The 17,709-nt window shown below is 41.5% G+C and overlaps 1 protein-coding gene across 1 annotated transcript in view; it reads right to left on the reverse strand.

The window, feature by feature from the left end:
* TNNI3K (TNNI3 interacting kinase) overlaps positions 1-7,620 on the reverse strand; it is a 209,668-nt gene extending 202,048 nt beyond the window's left edge. Inside the window, exons 1-2 of the mRNA XM_063137406.1 lie at positions 7,516-7,620; positions 6,862-6,970 (exon numbers count right to left, since the gene is read on the reverse strand). Coding sequence (XP_062993476.1) covers positions 6,862-6,970; positions 7,516-7,555 — 149 coding nt within the window. The 5' untranslated portion in view covers positions 7,556-7,620. The remainder of the gene's footprint in view (positions 1-6,861; positions 6,971-7,515) is intronic.
* Between the last annotated feature and the right edge of the window lie 10,089 nt (positions 7,621-17,709).

The raw sequence follows: 17,709 nt of genomic DNA on the forward strand, positions 1-17,709 counted from the left end.
AAAAGACTATTTGTTTTTTAGTGGAAGTCATAAGGTTTTTAAAAAGGTTTGGATCAAGGCCTGCTTACCTGGACGTCAGAGATGGGCCTTTAGTAGGGTGACCATATGTCCGGATTTGCCCGGACATGCCCGGAAAAGGGGGGCAAATCCGGGTCCGGCCGGAAATGCCCATTTCCCCCCTTTTGTCCGGGTAAGAAATGCACCAAAAAGGCTCTCCAGGCTTCCATCGGGGCCTCTCCTAGGTCATCGTCACTATGGCAACCAAGGAGAGAACCCAATGGAAGCCTGGAGGGCCTTAAACTGCACGTTTCTGAAACGCGGAAAAGCCCGGCTTAAGCCACGCCCACCTCATCCATCCAGGCCTCTCCAGTTGATGTCATAGGAGAGGCCCAGATGGACGAGGTGGGCGTGGCTTAAGCCGGGCATTTCTGCATTTCGGAAACATGCTGTTTGAGGCCCCCCAGGCTTCTGTCGGGGCCTCTCCTTGGTCGACGTGGCGACGATGACCAAGGAGAGGCCCCGATGGAAGCCTGGGGGGCCTTAAACTGCGTGTTTCCAAAACACGGAAATGCCCGGCTTAAGCCACGCCCACCTCTTCTATCCGGGCCTCTCCAGTCGATGTCATAGGAGAGGCCTGGATGGACGAGGTGGGTGTGGCTTAAGAGAGGCCTTTATGGACGAGCAGGGCATGGCTTAAGCCGGGCGTTTCTGCGTTCTCCCGGCTTCTATCGGGGCCTCTCCTTGGTCATCATCACCATGGCGACCAAGGAGAGGCCCCGATGGAAGCCTGGAGAACACGGAAACGCCTGGCTTAAGCCACGCCCACCTCATCTATCTGGGCCTCTCCAGTCGACAGGAGATCCCCGTATGGACGAGGTGGGTGTGGCTGAAACCGTGCATTTCCAGGGAGGACAAGGAAAGAGGCTGCTGTTTTTGCTGGCAGCCTGTGATGAAGGAAGCTTCTCCCAGTACGAGGAGGACGCATTTTGGCTCCCCCTCCTTGCTAGGTCTGCTTGTTTGCTGCTGGATGTGCCCAGGCAAGCTTCTCCCAGTACGAGGAAGACACATTGGCTCCCCCTCCTTGCCAGTTCTGTAGTTTTTACCCCCAAAATAAAATATTGTCTGCCCCTCCCCCGCTTCCCATTAAGTAAGTTAGTAAAAAAAGACTGTAAATTTATTTTTTAAAAATAAAAAGAGACACCTTATTTGGTTCCCCCCCCTTCCCTGCACAAAAGTTCTTGGCTGCATTAAACTGATTTTCTCCAAGGAAAAAAAAATCCAAGAAAGGATTTTATTTCTTTGGAGAAAATACAGCCCAGAATGCACATGCAGGGAAGGCGGGGGGGGGGGAATCCATAATGATAATGGATGCTGATGCTAATGTTAATAATGCGCCTTCAGTTGCTGGTGATGCTGATAATGGATGCTGATGCTAATGTTAATAATGCTCCTTCTCTTGCTGGTGATAATGATAATGGATGTTGATGCTAATGTTAATAATGCTCCTTCTCTTGCTGGTGATAATGATATGGATGCTGATGCTGATGTTAATAATGCTCCTTCTGTTGCTGGTGATGCTGATAATGGATGCTGATAATAATATTAATAATGCTCCTTCTGTTGCTGGTGGTGGTGTTAAAGGATGCTGATGCTAATATTAATAATACTGTTTCTGGTGGTGGTGATAAAGGATGCTGATGCTAATATTAATAAAGCCATGGTGGACCCCCTGGGTGGGTTACGTGGACCACCAATTGGGAACCACTGTTCTAATGTGTACTATGACTGTTGTGGTTGTTTATTACGTTATAAAAAATAAAGAAATGGTTTTATATAAGTGTTAATTTCTTTTTTAGTATTTAGTATATTATTATAGTAGTTGTGTGCCTTTGCTACTCATTGGTTGCTATCATTTACTTTCTGTGAACCGCCCAGAGAGCTTTGGCTATTGGGCAGTATAAAAATGTAATAAATAAATAAATGTGACCGAGGCCATGCCCCCTTGGGGGCCAGACATGTTGAGTTGGCTCCACCTTGGGGGTGGGCATGTTGGGATGGCCACGCCTCCTGAGGGAGGCCATTTTGTCCTCCTTTTTGGTTTCCAAAATATGGTCACCCTACCTTTAGACCACCTGATACAATGGTGACTTCTCCTACATGTTCAGGCTTGACATCTGGCCCCTGCCCTCCTCAGATGAGCTGAGAAGACAGGACTTGACTGGGCAATGAATTTTAGGGAAAGCTGCAACTGCTTTCGCAGATTTAAAGGTCTACACGTCTAATGCCGAGGTACGCAAACTGGTGCCCTCCAGATGTTTTGATGACAACACCCATCAGCTTCAGCCAGTATGACCAATGGGCAGGTATTATGGGAATCATAGTTTAAAACATGTGGAAGGCACCAGCGCACTAGGACAGGAGGTGGCAACCTTGTATGAAAGACTCTACAAACAGCGTAGATTCTATGTACAGTCCAGCCATTTCTCATGTTGAGCAGGTTGAGCTGAACTTTAAAACTGATCTCTTTTCCTCCTGACTTCATAATTCTGATCCTCTGACTTTGCCCTTGTTCTGTATAGTTCCACATTCATTGAGGCTGGCAATGAAGGTAGCCCTGGATTTAAGTTTGATCAAAAAACAGATCCCAATTCCTTTGCAAGCTTTCAATTTTTGCAAAGTAAAACCAAAGGATTTCATTTCATTACATTTACAGGCCGTTATTTTGGGGTAGCGTTGCAGACCTCTAAGTCAATAAGAAGAGCGTAAATTTCTCAGTTTGGGGATCCATTTTGGGGGGTCTTTCTACAGCTCTGCTGAGTTGTCTACCTCTTTTTGTCCTCTCATCAATCCCACTGCAGGCACAATCATCTTGCCATGACTATGAAAGCTCAATAAGAAATAATGGGATTGTGAAAGCTCCAGGTTTTTATCCAAATGAAAGACTCACATTTGATCTCACTTATAGGGGACCCCCTGCACTTACATCTTAAGAAGGACTGAGTGGACAGAAATGGATTTGATACAAATTAGATTGTAAGCACAACAGTTCTGGAGCCAGTGTCAGTGTGACTAAAACTCTAAAATGATTACCCTGGCTGCATTTGCTAAATGGAAACTTCTCTAGTATACTTAAGTCTAAAAGTGAATATTATGACCACATTGTTTTCACCTCCTAGTCTTCATTCACCACTTAATTTTTCTATGGAGGGGGGAAAGATTTTTCAAGTTGCAAAGAAAATCTAATTCTTCATGTATACTTGAATTTCTTAGTCATTTCAGGCTTATTTTGATTAGTGGTACTAACCAAAAAACATTTTCCCCCTGACTACTCCTTGATGGATGCTGTCCAAAAACAAAACTGGAGGCCAGAGGAGTAGATTGGTAGATTGACCTGATGGAATGAATAACCCTAAGTTGTCGTGAACCAGCCAGCATGTAAGTTTATCCAGCATAATTGTTTCCACTGCCAGTGGGAGTGGCTAAACAACCTAGAGATGCTCTGTCCCTGGGATGTTTAGTGTGATATCGAAACCCAGAACTCTGACTTGTTGGGGGAAGGGCAACCCAGGAATGGAGCATCTCTAGGTTGCTTAGCAACTCCTGGAGGGGATCTACACTAGTATATGAAACGTTGTTTTTACAGTCATTGAACCTTTTGTTTTTGAACAAGTTTTTAAAATGTTTACTTACTTTTCTCTTTCTGTGGGAATGCATTCCTTTTGGCCACACTAAGAAAATAAATCCGTTTGTTCTATTTCCCCATCTGCCAATTTCCCCTCCCACTTCCTCTTCTCTCCGAAACAATCCTCCACCTACAAACAATCCAGCAGGCAGCCTCCCAAAAGTGAAACTGGAAGTGTCTGCAAAAAAGAGTCTTGAAAGAAAAAAACGGCTCCAACTTTGGGTGTGGAAATTACATAAACATGCCCCCAGGAATGCGATTGGCTAATTAAGAACTACAGGAAACCCATTTAATATGATGAAATCAGCCACATCATACCAAATAGAACGACTTATTTCAGAGAAGTTCAAAATAAAAACCAGAGAACAGACAACAATAAAATGTCACAAACTATACGTCATGTGGGGAAGTACTACCAAACGCACACTTAAAAACGGTAAGACACATTCTAACTTGACTAGTGTAGATCCCCTCCTGGTGGCAGGAAGAGCCAAGTGGGAGCAATCAAGCAATGGAGACTAACATGTTGGTTCATTCACGACAGCCCAGGGGTTGCTTTGTTTTTTAAATCCATGTTGGCAAACTCATTGGCACAGAGCGTGTACAAATAATCCACCCAATAGTTGACAAAATTAAAGTGCATTCGTGTTAAGAAACCTATCCTAGAACAGATCAAGTTAAGCCTAGGAGACATTACAGGACAATTTATTTATTTAATTTATATACCGCCCCACAGCCAAAGCTCTGTGGCAAGTGATTTTGCCAGTAAAGTATCAGAGTTGAATAATTTACCGAGGTCCAGATTTAACAAAATCACTCAATGTAGTAGCACTTGATTAAGTGCCTCACAATTAGATTAGGCACAGAAACAAGGATTTAGATAGGCATGCACCTCAAGCACAGAGTTATTTCTGTTCAGGTGCGACATAATCATTGATAGAAAATTCCCCCAATCGTAAATATCACAATTTTAGCCTCAGCACTATCCTGATTAGATTTTGTCCATTCCAAACTATTCTTTTCAGGGATGGGAAGAGTTTTCATGGAAACGCACTGCAAATTGCTTTCAGCTTTTCTCTGCTTTTTCCTTGTCCATCAGTGTCACCCTAAGCTGAAAAAAGTGGACTATACCGCTCCCAGAACAAGGGCTTTTACAGGTCACAATGCACTCTAAAATCCACCTTACTTGGGGGTGAGGTGCGCGGAGTTCGGCCACCCAAAATAAACATCATCGTTGAGAGGCTTAGTCTCACCCCCTCAGGCTTCCAGGGAAAAGGGGCAGAGCCTTTCCCCCCTACATCCCACAAACAAATGTGCTTGCCAGTCTCTCTCCCCAGAAACAAGACTCCTATACTGCTAAAATGCTAAAACATTAAAGTGTTAAAGCAGTGAATCTTTATTCCAGTGCTGGATGAAAGTCCCTATAAAGCTGCCCTCCTTCTGTATATGTTTACTCAGAAATAAGAAATAAATCCTGTTCCCCTGCATTGAATCTTTAGCATCCCAGCTCTGAGATCGTTAACTATGCACGTCATCAGACAAATGTTTTATTGCATGCTCCTTACTGGCCACTCACAATTTTTCATGTGTCCTTTTGACGACGATGTCTGCCTCCCATGTGTCTCCTGCCCCTTCTGCTCGTTTTCTAATCACAAATAAAGACCCAGGAAATCTGACTTTTTCAGCTGTAGCGAAAAGTGAACTGAATGGGCCACGTGGTCACTGTTTATTTCCTCTTTCTTCCCCGTGTAAAGAAAGAGGAAGTATTGTGGGACAGAAGCGGGGGGGGAGTGACGGTAAGGAAACGTGACTTCCCCTGTCTGGTGACGTTCTATAACTCCCAGCTCCAACATCATGTTAAAGTGCTATTGTGCAGTAGTGATATAGTGTCATAGTACTATAGTGCTACTCCAATACAAGTTCAGAAACCAGTGGGAAGAAAGCAGGAAGGATCTGCAACTGCAGTTTATCACAGTAGTTCTTGTGCAATATAGCGCAGAGTAATAGTAAGGAAAAGACTAGAGAACAAGGTAGTAATTATGGCCTCAAAGCTCTCTGGAGAAATGACTCTACTGTGCAACAAACAAGAATGAGAAGTAATGCAATATAATTAAAGAATATTTTCTGTCCTTATCGTTCCTCCCACGGTGTGTGTTGTCTTTGGGGTGGTGAGTTTGCAAAGGTCTTAATTTATATCTTCCAGTTTTTCATTTAAGCAAAATAGGATTATACTGGGATCCTGTAAAGATCAAAATCTAGGCTCATACCATGATTTTCAGTTTTACGTTTATATCGTTGTATATATTGGGCCTGTCCAGACAACATGCTAAGCCATGGTTAGGCCTCTAACCCTTTCGCAGCAGACCCTTTTGCTTGAGACATTAGGGAGTGCCTGGGCACACCTGGCACACCCCTTGCGCATGCCTATGGTGCAGATATTATTCTACTCAATTGTTTTCTGAGAAACGAACTCAACCCCACGTTCCATTGTTTCTAGCCAATAATAAAAGGCACAGGTGGTTGTCATTTAGGGAAGCCGCAGAAACCAAAAGAAAAGAAAGAGAGGCTTTGGTTTAAGCCTCAGGGTTTTTTAACACTGTTTTAAAATGCTGCAGAAGAAATTGTTATTACTATAATACTATAATATATATATATATATATATATATATATATATATCTGTAATATCTATAATACTATATCTGCCTATTGCCTGTCAAAGATAGGCATCGGTTTCTTGCCCAAAACACCACATGTGTACACATCTCTCAGGTCACATAAAAGGTCAATCGAGTTAAACGAAAGATAGCCTAAAAATCGTTTTAATAATAATAATTAAACCCAGCGCTTGATGTTGCATGCAGAAGCCTTGTGCTCCACTGACTTGCATATAAATGCATTGCACTTCTAATGGTTTAAAAACCATGTTATATATTTTCTTCACAAAAGCAGAATAAAATGTGCATAGTTGCCTTTTTGTGTGTGTGCATAATATGCACATTAGTTCCCCAGATGTGGGGAACTGGAATATGGCAGTGCCAAATACACAACAATCCTAATAATAGAAGCCAACACCTATAGCTATGGAGATGTTGTTGTACTCAGCCCACAAAAACTAAACAGATTTGGTTAATTGTTTTTCTTAAATAGTTGAATAGAGAATGCTTGTACAATCATTTACCTGAAGACATGCCTTAGTTCTGTAAGTTCCTTTTCTTTGATTAACAGATCATCCTCTAATCTTTCAATGATTATAGCATATGATTCGCTAACCTTTTTCTTCCATTCATCTAAAAGAGAAGAGAAAAAAAGGGATATAAAGCTCCTGACTTCAAGTGCCCTTGAGGTATTTGAAAACCTCTCATTGATAAAGAATTTGACCTTTAATTCCTTCTTCCAGTCATTATACGCTATTATATAAGAATCCCATCCAGGTACATATGTTTTCTATATACAGTTAAATCATATAATTTTCTACAAATAATATGAAATGCACAAAGTATATATGGTTAGTTGTCAACATTTAGTTGTTCGTAATTATTTGATCTCTTTGACTGAAATAACAGAATGAAAATAATATGTTATTTTCAAGAAACATCAGTTAAATGAACATAAAATTCAGTTAAACATAATCCATGACAATGGTTGATGAAATGTATTAACTTTTCTCTAGCCCTGTCTTTCAAATTAAAAGAAAGTCTGATTTCAGTCATGCTGTTCTTCAAATAGACTGCAAACAATAAACACCTGGCGTTTGAACTTCAGAGTAAATCAGAAAAGGTTTCTTCATAATGCATTTATAATATATTTCTTTTAAAGTAGCAAGATTAATTACCAGTGCAAGTTTGGGTTGGTCTAGATTTATAGTTCCCCATTTGTTCAATAATTCTTCTTTGTTTTCACAAGGTTCTTGTGGTAATATGACCCCTTGTTCAAGAGCACTCACAGTCCCACTGAGAAAGAAAAAAAAGAAGCAGTATTTTGATAGACTTGTACCTAAAAATAAACTCTGTGCCAAATGGAATGTCATGCAACAATGATACAGAGCAAAACAGTGTGCACTATCAAGTGTAGAACATAAAAGGTAACTAATCATACTGTTGAATACACTGCCAGGGTGAAAGTATTTGGTTATACCTCTGTGAAATACATATATATACCTAGACTATAAAGACAAATAGTTTTCAGGGTTCAAACTCCTAACCCAGCCCTCCCCAACCTGGTGGCCTCCAGATGTTTTGGACTACAATGCCCAGCATTCCTGTCCATGCTAACAGGGGCTGATGGGAGCTATAGTTCAAAACATCTGGAGGGCACGACACTGAGGAACATTGCCCTAGCGCATCATGTACACCAAGAAGGGGCAGACTTCAGGCTTGCAGGAGTTGACCAAAGCTCTGAGATCAACATTGGCTTTTTCTAGAACCCTGAGATCCAACATCTAGAGTCAGGTGCAAAATAGTAGTCCAGGTAGGCAGACATACACTAATCATTAAGGAAAAGGATGCTTCTGAGCATATGCTGAGCCCAGATTTTTCTGATCAGTACCAGAACCAAGCTCACAAGTTCTTTCACACACAGATCCATGCCTGGTTTCCCTCCAAGCGTTATTTTCCAGCGACCTAATTTAGGGAGGGAGGGGGCTTTTTAATTGTTGCTTTTGTTATAAAACTGGGCATCAAAAATCCTTGCTAATCAACTCCAAATCACCCAGACATCTGTCAGTATATTCCAGTCTGCCTTCTGCCCATTCCTATTGAGAAGAAGCATTCTGTGAGTTATAGCCATTGGTATGAATTGATATGTCCCTTATTACATAATTTACCCTATTCTGTATTAATGTTCGTTGGTCTGTAATAAACTTTTCTCTTCTTCATAACACTATGTAAACAGAATATTGTCTCTCTGCCCCTCTGAATCAGGACAACGTATTGAAGATTTGGTTCTGCTAGCAGATATTAATATACTGCAATGGATTCTCTGTGTTACGTTTTCCTTCTTAATAATACGATGTGAAAAGTAACTTGGCTATATCTGAGGCTTGAAAAGAGCAAAATGAATTAAAACAAGACTTAAAAATTGTCAAGTACAATTTCATCTGTATGCATGGAATTTTACCATTTTTCTTTCACATGTGCATACATAGCCAGTCTAAGCCATTCTCTTACTAGTAATATTTTATTCATTCACATATTTTCATTCATGAATCTTTTGTTTAACTCTTTATTATTTTATGCTGGAATATTTAGATTAAATATTTAAAATGACAATGGTCAAAGTTAAAAAGCACTGACCTTGATAGTAGCTTGGGATAAAAGTTTTTCACCTCAAAGATACCAACCAGGATATGTGCTTGCAATATTATACCACTGCCAATAGTAAACAGGCCTTTTCTTTCTTAACAGCATGTGTTTCGCAAAACAAGTGCACCAATATTTTATTACTTTATTGCTCACAAACCAAGGGTAACATGTAATTTGAAAATCCTTTTAGTTGCTTTTCTGAAACACTGGAGAAGGAGGGAAGGAGAGGATGTATAACATATACCTAACACCTAGTTGCTAGGCAACTTGAAGAGTTATGAATTTAGTACCATAATGCCTGTGTATTTTCACTGATTGTATTAGCTTAATAAACAGATTAAAGTGCATTTGTATTGATGCAACTGTTGCTAAGGCCAGGACTGTTGCCCCCGGCAACTGCTCCATTCTGTATCTTAGACTCCAGAGAAGATCACAAGAGTCATGACGCTCTTTTCACCTTGGTGTATTTATTGAAAACTCTAATAAGTGCAGTCTGTATCCAGTTATCCTGAGGCTTTCAGCCTTTGATCTGAAGCTTTTTACACCATTCATTTGCATCACCTCATGACAGGCATTCTAGGCCTGGCTCAGCATTACTCTTGACCTGTTTTCTCTATCCAGGACTTTATCCAGCCTCACTGGTAGTCACACTTGCTGAACTACCCAGACTAAGTCTTGTAAGTACACTGAGCTATTAGATATTTGCTGTGCATTAATATACATCAATTAAAAGTCTCAGATATTCAATTGATTGTAGTACTATGAGTGTGCATTGTCTCCAAACTGATTCTATTCTGGCTGCATCCAGAAGTCCCTTAGGGCCTTGCTAGACCTACCAGATAATCCGGCCGGGAGTTGGGGCGACGGCGCACTACAGCTAGTGCGTGCCATCACTCTTTTCCACACATAAGATGCGACGGGACAAGGGAAAGCCCTGTTGCGTCCGCCATTTTTTTTCAAGTTAAAGGGCCATGTGCGCAAGAGCGCACTACCGCACCAGGTAAGTGATTTTTTTAAAAAAATAAAGGGCCCCCTGCTCCCCCTGCCCCTGATTCCCCCCCACAATGCCTGATGCCCCCCTGCCCGCTCGCTTGCCCGTCCTCCCCTGTCTGCCAGGCCCGTGCCCATGCCCGCTCTTCTTCCCCCGTCCCCGATGCCTGTGCCCACTCTTCTCCCGCCCTCTCCTGCTGGGTCGGTCTTTCCCCGGCCTCCCTCCCCCCCATGATTCCCCTCCCCGGCCCGATGGGCACAGCGGTCCTATGGAGTGCTGTGCCCAGTCCATGGCTTCTCCTTACTACTCGTGAGTAATCGAGCAGCCAGGAAGAGCTACGGAAGTCGCTAGACTTTCCGCAGCCCCGGCCTCAGGCTGGGCCATAAGCGAATCCGTTTATCCCGGCTTAAGGGAGGTCTTAGCCCGGCCTGACCCCGGAATCCCCTGTGTGTCATCTGGATGCACAGGAGGGTGACCGGGCCTCAAACTGCCTAAGGCCTCGTCTAGCAACGGCCTTAGTGTGAGCAGAAGGCTTCTTCAAAAGGATATTTACCAAACTTATCATGAGATTAGGATGGCCACTTCCACATCACTAAAAGAGCAGAAATTCATAACCCGAAAAGGGGACCAAAGAGGACATAAAATGGAAAAAAGCTTGTATATGGTGATTTGTGTGTATGTGTTTACATATGCAAATTTATAAAAATACTCACAAATGTACTTGTATATAAAATACAGGTATATAAAATACAGGTACAGCATTGAGTTGCAAAAAAAAAAGGTGTATTCATTCTTTTTTGTGTTCCATTACTCAGGCAGGAGTGAGAGAGCAAAACACACGTGTCCTCCCAGCAATGGAGGAAGTCAGAGAGAGAGAGAGAGAAAGGAAGGAAGAAGAAGAGCAAAAAAGGAACAAATCACAGGAAACTACACTGTAGGCTATAGATATCTTAGGCTAGCTGTGATCTAAATTCCCATGCATCAACTAATTGCAACACTGCCCCCTTCCAGTAACTTGCAAATGAGTTTAGAATATTCTCAATACTGTCTAAGTGCTAACTGTTAATGGGCAACTTCAAGGCCCATGCTCTCTCTTTTTATTATTCTTTACCATTAAATTGGACTTGGACTGGACAGTTCTTCAAATACTTGAGACCCAGACAGCATCTATCCTACTGCTTTAAAGCACTTTATAACAGTTTTGACAACTGTTGGGGCCCAGGACACACTCCATATACAGTTATCAAAACTGTTATAAAGCGCTTTAATGTGCTTTAAAGCAATAGTATAGATCCGGCCTGGTATTGGAAAAAAGGTGGGAAATAAATAAATATAATAAGAATAAGAATGTAGAGGGCAGTCCTCTTCAGGGCAGATGGCCACCCTGCACAAGATCCTTGCATAAGGAAAGAGCACTGAAATCCATCAGCATGCTTCTGCTAGTAAAAGTTCTTGTGCATCTTTTACTCCCAATAGAAGGTGTTGTACAATGTCATGCATGCCGTCTTGCACAACATATTGTTACACTAAGTGTGCTAACTCTTAACACAACAATTTGCTCCAATACCAGAATTTCCTCTGTGGTTGTATCTCTGTCTCTAACACAATATGCTGGATACTGTTCCTACAAAGCCAGATACCACACTGATTTTGCATATATTATATACTGCACAGTACCTATTTTGATTTGTTGTGAAGGCATGAAGCGGGAAGAGTGTTTTGGGTAGAAGGGTGGCAATATGCTGCACTCTCAATTCAGCTCACTGAAGTGTGGGTGGAACAATTTCAAGAGGAACACTCTTGCCGCCCACTGAGTTTGCATCTTGTACTGAAACCACAAGGTTTGCTAACTATACAAAAAATCATGAAGAATATATTTTAAAATTTTATTAAAATATTTAAAAAATCCAGAAACATCTCACATTAAATGTCATAGTGTCTGTATCTGTCTTCAGCCCAATCCAGTCTATCAATTACCTTTCCCTAAGGGCATTTTTACACGTGGCATTTATTGTGCTCTCGTGATTTTTCACTCACAGAAGTTTGCAGGTCCTTTTCACAGTGTTGTCAACCTCTGGTGCCTCTTCCAATGTTTTTTAGGTTTATTTTGTCATTTTATATGTCACTGAAAATGCAGTATTAATTCCCCCCCGCCAAAAACACCATCAACAGCTGGTGCAATGTAAGAATCACCCGGTATTGTAGAAATCATGCAGCACCATTTACTGGCTGTATAATGAAACATATGGAACATGCCCACAAAGGAACCAGGAAAAATAAGTGGGGGGAAGCCCATCTATTGTCCCCATGGTAAACCTGCAAAGACTCCGGAAATCAAAGTCCCAGTAAGGCTGCGGGAATTTTACTTAATGTAGAGAAGCCCTAAATTGATAATCTCCTTTACCATCCCTTGAGATATTTATTATTTTGTATTGCAGTCCCATTTATTTATTTATTTATTGCAATTATATACTGCCCCATAGCTGAAGCTCTCTGGGTGGTTTGCAAAAGTTAAAAACAGAACAGTAAACTTGAAAACTGTGACAAGGAGCAGTTCACTACATTGCAGAATACGCCTGACAATCTTTCATCTAGATAAGGGTGAAGAGCAATTTGGATGTGAGTACATGATGATTTGTTTTTCTTCCTTTCTCAACCCAGCAGTGTGCATGTGGTAATATTAAATCTGGCTCCATGTAGAGTTATGGTGCTAATACTCAGACAATAGAAGATTCAGAAAATAATTACAGGAGTTGGAGTGTCTTTTCTATAAAAAGAAAGGTTTACAAGGTTGGGGCATTTTACTTTATGATGACTAGGGAATGCTGGGAGTAGACTTTTTCTGACTAAATATGCATTGGATTGCGTCCTTGGGGAGCAATATGAAGCCCTCCTGGGGAAGACAGCGGAGAGGTCACTGGATGTTGTGGACCTCCTTCCTTCTTCACCCATGGAAAGAAAGCTACATCCACAGCTCTCTGTGGCCTTAGCTAGACCTACCTTATAATCCAGGATGGAGGAGGGAAGATCTTGCATAGTGTTTTACACGAGATCCCTCCTCCATTTACACATGAGGTGTGACGACCTCAAGAAGAGAGGCATCGCGCCCACCATTTTTATTTTTTAAAGGAGAAGCAGCGCACGAACGCTTGTGCACTGAAGGGAAATGTTTTTTAAATTTAATTTAGTTTCCCCGCTCCCCCCACCCTAACCCCGATGGGCACAGAGCCGGGTCAAACCGCAGCAACAGGCCACACGTTCCACGGTCTCAGGCTCAGCCCGGGACTGTGGAAATAGCGGCTCCAAAGGGGAGGGCTCTATCCAGGGGCAAGGGAGGGATGATCCCTCCCTGATCCTGGGATCCCCTGTGCATCATGTGGACATACAGGGACGATCCTGGGGTTTGCCCCGGGATAAAGCCTGGTCTAGCTAAGGCCTGTGTCTCTCCACAGAAGTCCTTCATGGATGGCAATGGAAAGCTCTATTGTTATTGCTGTTCCGTCATTACTGCTCTAAGAGTAGTTTAAGGCATATTTGGGGGTTGTTCAGGACAGGAGAGCCCTTGAATTTGCTGGCTTCAAAGCCCTCTCAATCCCCTCTCAGGCCACCCCCACACTAATATTAGCTTAAACCTTTTAGAAAGGATTATAAAAAGGTCTTTAGACTACTGTGTTCATCAAGGCAATTCTTCTAAGAACATAAGTAGAATGGAAAAGAAGTCATGTAATTATTTTGGTTTTTTCACAGGCAGTCTGCAAGCAGCACTTTCCCCCACTATTCAAAGTTTTTGTAGAAAACAGCTAATAGACCTAATTAAAAAACGGACCATTTCTTAATAAATATTTATCAGCAGTATTTGTTATTGAAAATATCTTCAAAAAGGACTTTCAGGTCTATACAGTCATGTACAATTCTTTGATCGTTTTTTTTAAAACCTTCATTTCTTTCTGAAAACATATTGCTGGCAGATCCAATTTTATAAACATGCCAGATGCTGAATTCTCTTATCTAGTTTCATTTCGGTTAAAACAATGCTTCTCATGACATCCGTAGAGAACTGGGTCTTGTAAGATTACCTTTATCCTAAAGTTATTCTGTTTTGAGACTGTATCTAGCCATCATTTGCATGTAAAGGGTGTGATTCATGCTTCATTTTGATATTGTCCCAATTATAATTTGATGCATCAAAGACCTTTAAACTGAAACACATGATTATGAAACTGATATACAAGGAATCAAGACCTCATAAACAGGTGCTTGCACATCTCCACGGCGATGGCAGATTAAAATAAGTGTACAAAATGCCCTTCCTGCTATTTTTGTTGCTACTCCATAAGAATGGCATTTGCACAGGGATTAATCTTCCACATGCCATCCAGCAAGCTGGCAAAAGAAACAAAAACAAAAAAGCTAGTGCTGAAGCTGAGGAACAAGCAGAGGATGGAATCAACAAGTTTTTCTGCAACACATACATTCCCTCTCCAAGTCAACAGATTTTCCTTTGATATCCAAATTATTTTCTGTGCTTTCTGACAATCAGCTTCCTCAGTTCTCCCTAGCCTTCTAGCGCTTTTCTATCCAGCTTTCCTCTGTTTCTCTCATCTGCAACTCCTATTGCTGTCTTCATAAGGATTCCAATTTCCTGCCAAAGAGGTTACTGAAATAAAATCCTCCCCTCTCCAGGGTCATTGTATTAAATGCTAGCATGTCTAAATCTCTGTTTATTGAAGCATGTTCTCAAAACCATTCAGGGAAATCACTAGGATGATGTTCATTATGAGCCCTGTTATTTCACAACACAACAAAACTAATTAAATAAAGGAAGCTAACATGAATAAAACACTCATATTGGCTTTATTTGAAACTGTACTAGTCTGCATAATAACACTTCAGCATGAACGCAGCCCATGCAGTCTTGCACGTGTCTGTTTTGGATGCAAATTGCGTATCTGCCTAACAAACGATAAAGATACCCAGACCTAAGGTTTATCCCAGGATTGTCCCAGGGTCGTCCCTGCCTGCTCCCGGGATCCCCTGTGTGTCATTTACATGAACAGGGATGACCCCGGGACGATCCCGGAATAAACCCTAGGTCTAGCTAAGGCCCCAAAGCATCTAATTGTTATTTCTTATTAAAGTCCACCATGACAAGGTGCCACCATGAAATAACTTTCCTAATGTCTTTGTTTTGATTGCATAATCTGGACACAATGACTAGTTTGTGATTAGTTACAGATATCAGGCATAATCCATGCCAAGGGGCACACCTGCTTCACACAAGTGTGTGCATCCCTGATATTTCTACTACTTCACATGGATGTCTAGTAACTGGCTACATGAACAGGATTGCTGTAAAGGATTGCATTTCACATGTTACAAGAAGCTACAGCACACCCCTGCTGCCCCTGAATATTCAAAATGGCAGCCACCACTATGACGACAAGCTCTGCAGGGAAATTCACCCACAGTAGCTTCTCGTTGCGTGTGAACAGGTCACTCTCTAAGGCATTGATTTTTCAAGGAGTATTGATAACACTTGACTTTTTTCAAGACTTGTATGGCCTGAATTCTGCTGAGTGCATAGCCACAAAATATTTTGGGGTTGTTTTTTTAAACAGCTACACCCTGCCAAAAGGACCTTGACTCAACATTTCTACATAATAAAAAAACAAAACAACAACAACAAAACCCATGCCAGGAATAAACATTTTCTTTGTCAAAATCAAGGACTCTGATAAGAAAACTAACAAGTGGAAGCAGAGAAGCTGTGTAGATTATAGGAGTGTAGAGGAAAAAAACAAAGATAGGATCAGCCCTTAACCCTGAAGTGAGATTTAACAGACACCCTCTGGCTATGTAAAACTGCTGTGCTCACAAAACCTTCCTACTGCAGAGAACCATGCTAAATGCCTGGAGTGGAAATAATGTTGAACACAGCAAAAGTATTAGCAAACAATTCTAATGCATCCCACAACAGACTTTTTTCACAGAAAAAGGGAGGGACTCTGGAGAGAGCTTCACTCCTCTGTGTGTACTGTACATGTCAGCTGTTGCTTCTTACCACAGAAACTGCCCAAAGACTTTATATAAGAATTGTTGTTTCCTCAGGTCTGAGGGGACTACTGGTACCAAGTGCCCAAACAAACCATTTTACAGTGCAATCCTGTACACGTGTGGCAGTTCCTGGCACTGATTTTGTGATATGTGCATTCTAAGGTGACCATATTTTGGAAACCAAAAAGGAGGACAACATGGCCACCCCAAGGGGGCATGCCCACCAACATGTCCAGCCCCCAAAGGGGCATGCCCACCAACATGCCTAGCCTCCAAGGGGGCGTGCCCACCCAAACATGGCCTTGGTCACAGGTCTGATTTCACATCACACAATTAAAACAAACCTGTTCTACATAACATCTTAATGCTAAAATCACTGGAATAAAGAACAAGTGACATTCAGCATATCTGAAATTAACTTCACTCATTTCTACTTTTGTAGCTTTTGCTGTACTTTAAAGCTTTTGCTATACTCTGTGTGATACAGTCTCCTCTTCCCTCAAATATCTTTTCTGACTGCAAGTCCTTCACTGGATGACCATAGTCTAACCTTTCCTAACATTTAACACTCTTTCCCCATCACCTTTCTCATATCCATTGTCACACATTCAGCATACTGCTACCACTGGACAAATGAAGTAGTTGACAAGTACAGAAAAATCTAGTACAACGAACAAGCAACGAAGCATTCAGAAATAGTATAAACTACTATTACCCTGCAAACGTTAGCCATGGAACAAAATGGACTAAAGGCTAGCATCTCTTAGCTTGTTTCAGCTTCAACCAGACATAACAGTCAAAAACAACCAAGAAAAACACACCTACCTCATTGACATAGCAATACCTAATGACAAAAATGTTGCAGAAAGGGAAGAGGAAAAGAGAGGAAAATATACACAACTGGCTATGGAAGTTAAAGAACTTTGGCAAGAGGAAAAAATTAGAATTATTCCATTAATCACATCACTCACCAGCATCACTTCATTATTATTTTTTTAGAGAAAACCTACATGCACACCAACATCCAGAAAGCAATCTTACTTGAAACATGTTCAATAGTCAGAAAATTTCTGAATCAGTAAAAGACAGCATGACTTGGCGAAGCCCATCATGCTCATCTAGAAAAAACACCACGAGCAAGAAAAGAGAGATAGATGATGATGATAATAATAGTAATGGTTACCCTGTAATTTTTTAAAAAAGATTTTAAAGAAGGATGAACAATTAACAGCCATTGTTACAAAATATACGTCATGCCAATTATAGTAAACAAATTGGAGAGGAAGGTCTATGAGTCAAAATGCATTATTTAATAGGAATATCACCTCCAGCTCATCCCCCCCCCCAACTCACACACAGAAAACTACAGGCCTCCCCCACCACACACTGCAAACATGCACATGCATTCAAACACCCCATGCACCCAATTCAGACATCAATACACACACTGCCAGCACCCCCACACATGAACTCACACACACACACTCAGAGCACCGACTCCAAAAACACACTCATGCACACATCCATTCATTCAAATACTCCACGCACCCCATTCAGACATCAATACACTGTACCCAATGTTAATGTGGCATCCCACCAAGAAGCACATACCTGCTGATGTAGATATGCCCTAACATATCCAATTCTCAACTTCTACCAATGAAAGAAGCACCTCTAATGA

Source organism: Elgaria multicarinata, chromosome 1 (assembly GCF_023053635.1).
Source record: "Elgaria multicarinata webbii isolate HBS135686 ecotype San Diego chromosome 1, rElgMul1.1.pri, whole genome shotgun sequence".
Classification (NCBI taxonomy): domain Eukaryota; kingdom Metazoa; phylum Chordata; class Lepidosauria; order Squamata; family Anguidae; genus Elgaria; species Elgaria multicarinata.